At 51.5% G+C, this 11,500-nt stretch overlaps 1 protein-coding gene across 7 annotated transcripts; it reads right to left on the bottom strand.

The window, feature by feature from the left end:
- Positions 1-2,163: 2,163 nt before the first annotated feature.
- On the bottom strand, positions 2,164-11,484 carry Fiz1 (FLT3 interacting zinc finger 1). 7 transcript variants are annotated; one of them, XM_087909498.1, is made up of 3 exons: positions 11,350-11,484; positions 8,875-9,219; positions 2,164-4,313 (listed from the first exon to the last, which is right to left on the bottom strand). In XM_087909498.1, exons 2-3 carry the CDS (start codon positions 9,184-9,186, stop codon positions 3,126-3,128), a joined length of 1,500 nt encoding a protein of 499 aa, XP_087765624.1. In that variant the 5' UTR covers positions 9,187-9,219; positions 11,350-11,484; the 3' UTR covers positions 2,164-3,125. The 7 variants fall into 7 exon arrangements, with proteins under 7 accessions (XP_087765624.1, XP_087765612.1, XP_087765614.1 ...); XM_087909486.1 differs by lacking the exon at positions 11,350-11,484 and adding an exon at positions 11,163-11,335; XM_087909488.1 differs by lacking the exon at positions 11,350-11,484 and adding an exon at positions 10,798-10,915.
- Positions 11,485-11,500: the final 16 nt, after the last annotated feature.

Genomic DNA, 11,500 nt, shown 5'->3' with positions numbered 1-11,500 from the left:
TGAGAAGAAACGAACACTTTAGAGCTAGGTGGCTCAAGCTGGGATTTGGCTGTGACCATGGACAGTGCAAAGATGCAAGACAAGGCTTTAAGTGCAGACGACGTGTGCCATTTTCTTGTCCTCTGGCTGTGGAATGGTGAAGGACCGGAGCGAGGCGAGTGGAAGACAGTGCTGATTCTGTGGCTTGCCCAGGCCCTGTGTGTTTAATCCCAGCATGTGAATGGCCGAGGCAGGTGTATTCCTATGAATTCAGAACCAGCCTGGTCTACAAGGTGAGTTCCAGGCCAACCAAGGCTACATAGTGAGACCCTGTCTCAAAAATAAATGAAAGTAAACAAATAAAGTCTAGGATGACTGGGATTGTCTGTTTCATTCACCATAGTGTTCTCACAGGTTTTATATTGTCTGCCACAGAAGGATCACTTAGTGCAGGGATGCAACTGAGAATGTGAGAGCCACTCCTCCCTCCCTCCCTTCTTGAACTCATTCTTCTCCTGTACCTATCTAGGTTCTCCCAACAAGTCCCCCTTTAATGACCAAGCTAATGCTGCCACTGCAGAGAAGTCCTTGGGCCATCCTATCTAAGATGGTGAGCTCTTGCTATTCACTATGGTGTGTGTGTGTGTGTGTGTGTGAGAGAGAGAGAGAGAGAGAGAGAGAGAGAGAGAGAGAGAGAGAGAGAGAGCTGGGACTGAATTTAGGATGTTGCTCATGATACTAGACAAGTGCTCTACCACTGAGCCACACCCCAGTCCTTCACTGGGGGATTCTAGGCAGGGGCTCTGCCACTGAGCCACACCCCAGTCCCTCACTGGGGGATTCTAAGCATTCTACCTTTGAACTTCATTCCAAGCTCTTTTCAATCTTTTCTCTCAAATTGTTAATGTGTGTGTGCGTGTGTGTGCACACACACATACACACACACACACACATGAGTGTACATTTATGTATGGGAGTGTCACGTGTGTGTGTGTGTGTGAAAGCCAGAGGACAACCTCAGGTGTCATTCGTGACAATGTGTCCATGACCTTTCAGATAGGATCTCTTGTGGGGCTGCACCCCATGGATAAAGCTAGACTGACTGAGCAGTGAACCCCAGGGGTCCTGGTTCTGTTTCTCTAGCTTCATCATGCCTGGAAGTTTTGTGTGAGTTCTGGAGATTAAATTCAAGCCCTCATGATTTTGAGTTAAGTATTTTATCAACTGACCTATCTCCCCAGCACAATCTTTTACTACTGAGGTGGGTTCTAAGTCATCCAGGCTGGCACTGGACTTCGGTGTCTCCTGCTTTAACTTCCTAAGTAACAGGCCTGCACCTGAAGCAGCTGCCACCACGTTGTCAGCACTCTTCCTTCTTGCTGCAAAGGTGTTCGCTACCATATGAAATTACCATCTTCTCTTGATGCCTCCCTCCCTCTCCCAGTGCACTGCTCACACCGTAGAATATAGTAAGCTCTAGGAGGGCCAGTATTTTCTGCTTTGTTCAATGTATGGTCTATGATCTAGAGTTTTGAACGCTTAGTATGGCCATGCAGAAAACAGAGTCTAAGGCAAGGAACCTCTTCAAGATATGCCTTGGTTTCCAAGGGACATGTCCTGTGGGGGTGTTGTTGTAAACCGTGTCTCATCTGAAGGGCTTAAAAAGGATTGAAGTGCCCAAGCCTTCTTGCGAGGGTTTGAGGATAGGAGCACTTACAGGAGGAAAGTGTCGTTCCCCCACCCTGCCTGTCTTTAACTGCCTATCCTCAGGGGAGGGGTGGGAGCTTGGGAGTCATTATGCCCTTCCTCGACCCTACCAACCATTAACTGCTTAAAAACCCACAGGAAGGGGCAGCAACCCTTGACTCTGCTCCTCAAGGACTGGTATCCAGTGAACCTATTCTTTTTTAAAGGTTAAACAGAAATGAGGTGCACATGTATGTGGGTTGTGCATGTGAGTGCAATGCTCCAGGAGGCCACAAGAGGACACTGGAGCCTCTGGAGCTCGGTTACAGGTGGTTATGAGCAGCCTGATGTGGGCGCTAAGAACTGAACTCTGGTCCCGACAGCGTGCATTTTAACTGTTGAGCCATCTCCTTAGGTCTTGGGGGTCATATTCTAAGTCCAAGAGGGAGAGAGCCCCACCTCCCTGAGACCCACAGTCAGCAAACAAGACAGCAGAGATGGACAAAATGAGGTTTATTGGGGTCCCAGAGACACTGGGGAGATCAGGGGGTGAGGTTGAGGCTCACGGGGGAGAAACCCCTTGCCAAGTCCCCCTTTCCTCTTGGGGTTAGAACACAGAGACAAGGTGGTAGTGATGGAGAGACTGACAGGTACTACAGTTGAGGGGAAGGGAAACCCCAATGTCTACCACCTCCACTAGGTCACAGGATTGGGATGACCTTGGACAGAGGACTGTGCTCTACAGCATAAGGAAATGTCTGCCCTATTACTCTAAGGAGAGTGGAGTCAGGCCACAGCCTGCACCAGCCCATTGCAAGTGCACAGGAATATGTGTATCTGGGTCAATCCAACCTACGGGGCAGGGAGACTTTGGGCCAGTCTAAGCTAGTGTTCAGGATGGGGACGATGAGTAGGGTCAGACCATTCTGCAGGCAGGGAGACCTAATCTGAGAGGAGGTTAACTGAAGGTGGGGGCATCTACCCTGGTCCTCTTTCAGCATAGGAAGCAAAACGGGGAAAGGCAGATTCTGGCTATACTCATTTTCTGGGGCTACCAGTGAGTGGCTGGTGGGTGTCATCTGGAGGGGATCCTGAAGATTCCAAGATGTTGCCCCCATCCCCCCAGATAAAGGTCGTTGGGAATGATGGCTCTCAGGGTGGTAGGACCGTGAGGGTACCCACATGTGATCTGCTGAGAGGTGTTAGTGGAGACCTGTTTTTCATTTTCAGGTCTCAGTGGTGGAGGCCAGTTGATCTGAGCATGCCCACATTCCAGGGGTCTCAAAGTCAAGTCTCTCTGCAGGTTTCAGTTCCCAACAATTATGTTCTTGGACCCCTTTGCTGAAGGATGCTTCACTGTGGTCCTGTGTGGGTTCTGGGTGGCACCAATTTTCCAGGCAAGGGCCTCATCTTATTATGGTCTGGCTCTGGACTTGTAGAGGTCGGGGTGGCCTGGCTATTCAGTCCATGCCCCTGTGCAGCTTCAGGTGCCTAGAGAGATTGCTGAGTGTGATGAAGCCCTTGCCACAGATGTGGCAGGGAAAGGGCCGCTCTGTGCCATGCAGCAGTCGGTGGCGCTTGAGGTAGCACTCGTGGCGGAAGAACTTGCCACACTCTAGGCACGGGAACGGCTTCTCCCCTGTGTGGACTAGAACATGCCGTTCCAGGTCGCGAGGCGAACGGAACAACTTCTCGCATTCTGAACAGCCAAAGATTTTCTTGCCACGGCTGGAGGAGCCGGGCCCCGGCCCTCCAGTGGCCTGCTCGCCCTCGCCATCAGGGGCCACCTCCCCACTGCCCTCACCATGGCTGGCACGCCGATGCTCCTCCAGTGCGGCCAGCGCTGCATACAACGCCCCGCAGTGGCCGCAGCCATAGGTGGCTGGGCCCGAATGGGCTTCTAGGTGACTGGCCAAGGCCGGGGCAGACGCGAAGAAGGTCCCACAGTCGCACTGGTACAGTGTGTCTTCCGAGGACGCCTCGACTGCAGCCGGAGCTCGGGCATTCTCTGCACCCTCACCCTCGGGGAGCAGTGCCTCCAGCTTGGGGATGCCTGCCCCCGTGGGGCTTAGGAGTAGCCCGGCGTCCCAGGTCGGTGGGGCATCCCCTACTTCCACTGCATTGCCATCTCCTGCCACCTCTGGACCCCCACCAGAAGACCAGACCTGCGTTGGAGGTGCATTGCTCCCCTGCAGGTCGTGCGTAAGCTTATGGCGTTCCAGCAGCGCGGGCGCGTTGAAGTCGCGCTCGCAGCGTGGGCACTTGAATGGCTTCACATCAGTGTGTGCGGCCCAGTGGGCAGCTAGCTCCCTGCCGTGGTCAAAGCGACGGGCACAGGCGCCACATGCAAATGGGGGCAGAGAGGCAGCTGCGGCAGCTGCCGCCTCTGCTAGTCCCCAGCTGGTTGCTCCTGCTCCCTCTAAGCCCTCTCCTCCGCCAGCCCCTCCACCTCCACAAACCGTACAGGGACCCACGTTGCAACACACTGAGCAGGAGGGGTTCAGGGGAGGCAGGCCTGGGCTGGGCTGCAGGGGAGACGGAAGGACGCCCCGGTGCTGCCGCTTGAGGTGGCGGCCCAGGCTGGAGCGAGAGGAGAAGCGAAGCTCACAGACCAAACAGCAGTAGGGCTTCTCGCCAGTGTGGACGACCTGGGAGCAAGAGTAGAGAGGCAGGGCTGAGGATTGGGGTCCTGCAACAGATTCCCAGGAGACCAGACACAAGTTCTCAGTCTCTGCTCATGGGAAATGATCTAGCTTTCACCCGCTCTCCACTGTTAGGTTGCTAGACTGGCATTCGCAGGGGTGGAGGCCACTGAGAAGAGACTCCCACCTCTTTGTTATAGGAAGCTTCACAAGGACCTTTCATATAAAGTTCAAACACCATTATGAAGAAGTAGTAGGAGCAGGGCGATGGTGGCGCACGCCTTTAATCCCAGCACTTGGGAGGCAGAGGCAGGCAGATCTCTGTGAGTTCGAGGCCAGCCTGGTCTACAAAAGCTAGTTCCAGGACAGGCTCCATAGCCACAGAGAAATCCTGTCATGGAAAAACAAAAACAAAAACAAAAACAAAAAAAAAAAAAAAGAAGAAGAAGAAGTAACAGGGCTTCACCGAGGCCCATTAAAGGAAAGCTACAGCCTCCTAGCCAAAGGAATTGAATCTGGGTTAGCAACATGGTTCAGCAGGTAAAGGTGCTTGCATCTGGTGACCTGAGTTTGATCCCTGGGATCCAGATGGTGGAAAGAAAAAGAGAGCCAACTCTTATAAGGTGAGATGTGGCACATCCTACCCTGTATAAAAATAACGGAACAGCAGGAGGGTGGTGGCGCACGCCTTTAATCCCAGCACTTAGGAGGCAGAGGCAGGCGAATCTCTGTGGGTTTGAGGCTAGCCTGGTCTAGAGAGCTAGTTCTAGGTCAGAGAAACAGGACCCTGTCTTGAAAAACAACAGCACAAAAACCAAAAATACAAAACAAAGAATATTTAAGTTACAGAAATAATGGAGCTGGGCACCTTGGTAGAAGCCTTTAATTCCAGCACTCAGGAGGCAGGAAATTGAGGCAGGACAACCCTGTGAGAAGGAGGCCAGTCAGGTCTACACAGGGAAACCCTGTCACAGAACAATCAACTGAACATCAACAAATATTGAAATAAAAATATTTTAAGGAAAGAACAGGAGCTAGAGAGATGGTTTAGCAGTCAAGAGCACTAGTAGCTCGTGCAGAGGCTCTGGGTTCATTTCCCAGCACCCACACGGCAGCTCACACCTGCCTGTAGCTCCAGGTCTAAGGGATCCATTGCTCTCTTATCTGCTGAAGCAGCAGGGACAAATGTAGTGCACAGACACACGTGCCAAATAATAAACAAACAAATCTTACAAAGGAAGAGGATCTAAATCTACTTTGAGCCCTGGGTGTAGATGCTACATTTCAAATTACTGCCTCAAACACTGCATACTACTGTCTTTTCCCTGAAGGTTAAACCAACTGGCCCTGTCAATTACCTGGTCAAGAAAAGCTAAGGAGATGGGAGGAATAATTATCTCCTTAATGAGGTGATGTACTCACCCTCTTCAGAAGCCCTCCCTGGGCTGTGTGTTTTTCTCATCCCCCCCTTTTCATTTTTCAAGACAGGTTTTCTCTGTGTAGCTTTGGAGCCTGTCCTGGAACTCGCTCTGTAGTTCAGGCTGGCCTTGAACTCAGAGATCTGCCTGCCTCTGCCTCTGGAGTGCTGTGATTAAAGGCGTGTGACACCACCCCTGGCTCTTTTCTGAGTTCTTAACTCAAAAAGTCTAACCTTTCCTTTTCTACTTTCTTTTTGTTTTGTTTGTTTTGGTTTTTCTTTTCTTTATTTCTTTTTGGTTTTTCGAGACAGGGTTTCTCTGTAGCTTTGGAGCCTGTCTTGGAACTAGCTATTGTAGACCAGGCTGGTCACAGAGATCTGCCTGCCTCTGCCACCTGAGTGCTGGGATTAAAGATGTGTGCCACCACTGCCTGGCTTTGTTTTGGTTTTTCAAGAGAGTTTCTCTGTGTAGCCTTAGCTATCCTGGAACTCAAGAGATCCACCTGCTTCTGCCTCCCAAGTGCTGGGGCTAAGGGCCTATGAAACCACTGTCTGACTCTTTTCCTACTTTCTGTCTCTCCTTTGGATACCAGCCCAAATTTTCAGCATGCTTGTCCTGACACTCTGGACTTTTTCACTGTCTCCCTGAAGAGGCACCTCCCACGTGGCTGCTTGCAGACCTTCACTGATAAACCTGCCTTCTCTCCTGGACTAACTGAAAAGGTGCATCTTTCTATCTTCTTACTGCCTCTCCAGTCCCCAGCCCCACACAAAGCTGCTAAGATTGACAGCTGGCCTTTCCTATGGTTTTTCTTTCAAATTCTAATAAAATGATTCCTAAGCTTTTAACTCTGCTTTTAAATTTTTTTGTCCAAGAGAGTAGGAATCCACAAAAGGGGACCCTAGCTCCCCAATCACAGCCCTGCTACAGGCCAGTGACCCAGTCCCTTACACTAATGGCCTCTGTACACACTGTTCTGGTGCGGGAGAATTGTCTGTATTCTGTCAATCATATTTTAAATAAATGCTGATTGGCCAGGCAGGAAGTATAGGTGGGAAAACCAGACAGGAAGTAGAGGTGGAGCAAAGAGAACAGGAGTATTCTAGGAAGCAGGACGCTTCCTCCGCCATTCATGCCCACACCACCACAGAAGCAACATGTGAGCTGACAGCTGAAAAAGGTACTGAGCCACATGGCTAACACAAACAAGAATTATTGGTTACCATAAGATGTAAGAATTAGTTAATAAGAAGACTGAGCTAATGGGCCAATCAGTTTATAACCTAATGTAGACTCTGTGATTTTCTTTGGGACTTGCCGGCTGTAGGGTACTGGGCGGGACAGAAACCCCAACAAGCCAGCCCTCATGTTACACTGTTCCCTTTCCAACAGGCTCATCACAGAACACCGCTATGGCCAGGGTGCTAGGCATTCACATGCCTGAGTTCACCCATCTCTCTTCTCTGTGAATGCTCCACTTTTCCCTTTGCAAAATGGCCCACTTCACAGTGCCCTGAACACTGTCTCAACTGCGTGGTTACCCTACAACAGATGTGTTAAGATACAATTGTTTTGTTTGTTTGCTTTCTATCTAGGAGAGCACCTGAGCCAGGGAACCAAGGCAGCGCCCAGGAGTGCAGCTGTTGCTCTGCCCAGCTGAGAGGGGCCTGATGAGGCATTAGAGTGCTAGGAAGTTAGGGTATCCGAATGTGGGGCTCCATTATGTGGGAAGTTAGGGTATCTGAATGTGGGCTCCATTATGTGGGAAGTTAGGGTATCTGAATGTGGGCTCCATTATGTGGGAAGTTAGGGTATCCGAATGTGGGCTCCATTATGTGGGAAGCTAGGGTAACCGAATGTGGGCTCCATTATGTGGGAAGTTAGGGTATCCGAATGTGGGCTCCATTATGTGGGAAGTTAGGGTATCTGAATGTGGGGCTCCATTATGTGGGAAGTTAGGGTAACTGAATGTGGGGCTCCATTATGTGGGAAGTTAGGGTATCCGAATGTGGGGCTCCATTATGTGGGAAGTTAGGGTAACTGAATGTGGGCTCCATTATGTGGGAAGTTAGGGTAACTGAATGTGGGGCTCCATTATGTGGGAAGTTAGGGTATCCGAATGTGGGCTCCATTATGCAACTTCCGCCCGACCATCTCCATGACAGCATGGGGCTTTGTTGTAAAGAATCTACTGGGGGTCCACACATGCTCTGTAAACCCTCACCTGTGCTCTCTGAGTAAAGCCAAACTGATTTGCCAGACTGAACGCTGGTGCAGCTATATTTTGGTCTTCTGTTGGGGCCCTTCCTGGGGTGAATGTGTGAGTTTGTTCTCCCCAGGAGAAGCCAATGCGACGCCTGTGAGCACACCAAGGTCCTTCCCACCTCCCGGCCTTCTCACCTGCCGCTGTTTCTGTCTGCAGTGCTTTTCCCAAGTGGACTTCCCACACTTCAAAAGTCTCAGGCAGACATCACTGTGCCCTCTTGTCTATGGTAACCAGCAGCGCTCGCAATTCACTCCTACACATTAGTTTTTGTTTTGCTGCTTGTGACAGAGTGTGTCATATAGCCTAAGCTAGCCTCAAACTCTGTGTGTAGCTGAGGATGATCTGGAACTCCTGATCCTCCTGCCTCCACCTCCCAAGCACTGGAATTATAAGAATGCATCACATGCCCTGAATTTTTTTTTTTTAAATTTGCTTCCCGACTTCTCCCTTAGAGAACTACTTTCTTTACCCTCCATCTGGCTTCTGGTCATTTAAAGGAGTAAGTTTTCCAAAGGCCTTGTTGAACTCCCTCGAAGGCCTGTGCTCCATGAAGGGAAAGCCTTCAGTTGGCCACTGTAGAATAAAGGAGCTGGGTGTGCACAGATAAACCTGCTTTCAAGATGGTAAGGGAGAGAACTGTAAACACAAGGCTGCAGACACTGGTGGGCATTGGAAGCTGCAGCAGTAGCAGGGGTGAAACAATTAATTACGTGGGGCAAACTTGCTCTGCGGGCTCATGCTTTGATTGGTTTTTGGCAGAAAGGAAAACGAAATTTTCTACGAGAAGGAAGCTGGGGAAAGAGTGTGCTCCCATCTCCTGTTACCTTTCTCTGGGTGGAATGGAGCTCCAGGGTCTCAGCCCCGTGAGGCTCCCAGGACTCACCTGGTGGTGCAGCAGGCCAGTGGAGTCTCGGAATCCCTTAGGGCAGGCGGAGCATCGGTAGGGCCGCTCGCCGGTGTGTGAGCGCAGGTGGTTAGCCAGGTTGAAGCTATGCTTGAAGCCCTTGCCACAGCGAGGACATGCGTGGGGCTTGAGAGCTGTATGCCGAGCAAAGTGGCGCCGCAGGTCTGATCGGTAACGGAAGCTCTTGCCACATTCGCTGCAGTGAAAGGGCACCCGGGGAGCAGCAGCAGATGGTGCTGGCCCTGGAGCAGCAATAGGGGCTGGAACCACAGGCAGCGAGGACTCATCCATGGTGACAGGTTCAGGGATGGCTTGGGGCTTTCTCTGGAGTATATTAGAGACACAGAAGCAGGTAAAAAATCACCTCCCCAATGGGGCCCTTAGCTCTCTGGGCTCAGAAACACTTGTCCTCTGGGAGACCCGCCCAATGCTAATACATGACCACCACCAAGCCACACCCACTGCCCTTGAAATCTCTCTCTCTCTCTCTCTCTCTCTCTCTCTCTCTCTCTCTCTCTCTCTCTCCTCCCTCCCTCTCAGACCTTCTTCCTTCTCTAATCTTCCTAGCCACTTCCACTTTACTCTTCTTCCCAAGGTTTCTGTAGGCTCTCTCAATCCTCTCCAAGCCCCGCCCACTACAAATTAAGGCCCTCCTACTCTTGCGTAGGTCTGGGCCCCTCCCTCTGTTCCCTTGGCACCCAGCATTCCTCGAAAGACTTCTGGCTTCTAACTCTTCTCCGAAGACAAGCTAGTGAGACAGGATTTGGGGCTGAGCACACTGCTCTCATATTTCTAGAGAGATCGCAGTAGCTCCTCTGCAGTCGGTCTGTAGCTTCCAATGAAGCCAACTGGAACGCTTCACCCATGAAATGGGTGTACTCGTGTCTACCTCACACGGTGACGGTCTGAGCTAACGTGGTCAGTGTACTTCCCAAAGCACTGATGCACTGAGCAGTTTGGATATTTAAGCTCCTCTCAGTTCCTTTATTCCCATCTGCTTCCTTAAAAGTTTACTTTTCTAAGCTAGATTTTCGCTGAGACCTGCCTCCAAATCCCACCCAACATTTCCTCTAAAGTAAGTCATTTTCCTTTTCTTTTCTTTTCCTGGAACTCACTCTATAGACTAGGCTGTCCTCGAACTCACAGAGATACATCTGCCTCTGCCTCCCGAGTGCTAGGATTAAAGATGTGAGCCATCACTGCCCGGCACATTTTTCTATCACTTCCTTTCCCTATCATAAACCTGTCCCTAGCCTACTTTCAACTTCATGATAAAGACCTGATAGTTCCACTAAAACTCTCAAAATTGCATACCTCTATCGGGCACCCTGCCATGGCAACTTTTTCTCTAAGCCACAGCTTAGGCAAACTCCACATCATACTCTGGGCCTCTCTTGTCTTCCTGCACCCCATTTTTCCACTAACCTTAACAAGTTTCTTCAATTCTTCAATCTAGGCCCCTTTACCCATGGTATATAATCCACGCCTCTTTACCAGGCCCCACCCTTTGCATAAACCTCACCCATTTCCTAACCAGTCTCTACCCTTCCACGAAATCCCTCCTTCCCTATTCTAGGCCCCGCCTCAACAAGCTCCTCCCCCTCTTCTGCCCCGCCCCAACAGCCATAAGCTCCGCCCCCTCCTTCTGCACCCCACTGTATGTGGTGCTGCAGGGGCTCCCCCACCCTGCTCGATCTTTCGAACCAGGCCCGGAAAACTAGCCCTTTGTACCCCTTTCCCTGTCCCTAGAAGGTGCGGCCCCGGGCGCCCGGGGCGGGGGCAGGGTCAGGCGGCCCGGGACTAGGCGAGACCACCTTGCTTTGGCGTTGCGGAGGTCCTGGAGACCAGGCAGGACCCCGGGAGGCCGGGAAAGTCTGTCGGCTTTCCTCTTTAATTACTTACACCTCCCTCTGGGCGCCGACATTTTGGGCAGCGGGGTCAGCGTCACTTCCACCTGAGGGGCCCCTCGACTTCCGCCTCGGCTCCCTTCTCCCCCTAGCAGCCCCCCCCTCGTCCTCTTTTCTCCCTCCCTCTTGGCTCCCCTTTCCCGCCCCCTCCCGGCCCTTCTACATTCCCTTCCTTTTCCCAGCCAAGAAGGTCAAAGAAGCTAGGCTGGTGCCATCTTGGTTGAGGGCAGAGGGAGGGGCGGGGCTTAAGTTACCCCGACGCGCTATAGACTAAGGGCGACGCGCCGCTTCTCTTAGTCCACGGCGATTATATTTAAGAGTTTACATAGATGGGCGCAGATATGATTTCCTTCTCCTAACCTTGGACTCCTGCAGGTTGTCGAGTTGCATTCAAAAGGAGAAAAATCCAAGCGGGCGAACTAATACGGAGTTAGGAAACACCAAGCACCATTTTACTGCTTTAACACCATGGGGCTTTGAAGCTACCGGGCGCCATGTTAATTAGGGGCACTTAGCAGCCATTTCCCGCGCCTCATCTATCCGGTACCTGTATTTGATTGGGTCACCGGGTTGGAGTGCTTTGTGGGAGGAAAGGCATTTGGAGGTGGTCGGGGATTTTCGTGCGTTGGTTCTCACAGGGACAAGGAAGGCGATTGGTGCGCAGGCGCGTCTAGGCCTTGGGACCCAGCGCGTTCCCC

Source organism: Myodes glareolus, chromosome 1 (assembly GCF_982192425.1).
Source record: "Myodes glareolus chromosome 1, mMyoGla1.1, whole genome shotgun sequence".
Lineage (NCBI taxonomy): Eukaryota > Metazoa > Chordata > Mammalia > Rodentia > Cricetidae > Myodes > Myodes glareolus.
The sequence above is the reverse complement of the archived record's forward strand: the minus strand, read 5'-3'. Positions and strand labels throughout refer to the sequence as shown.

Excerpts from the sequence above, each read along its gene's own strand:
- Fiz1 (XM_087909484.1), bottom strand. The coding sequence starts at position 10,308 with ATGGGGTGCAGGAAGACAAGAGAGGCCCAGAGTATGATGTGGAGTTTG. Across the intron at positions 9,220-10,209 it reads TGGCAGGGTGCCCGATAGAG|AGAAAGCCCCAAGCCATCCC; the intron begins GTATGCAATTTT and ends AATATACTCCAG. Across the intron at positions 4,314-8,874 it reads CTGGCCTGCTGCACCACCAG|GTCGTCCACACTGGCGAGAA; the intron begins GTGAGTCCTGGG and ends TCTTGCTCCCAG.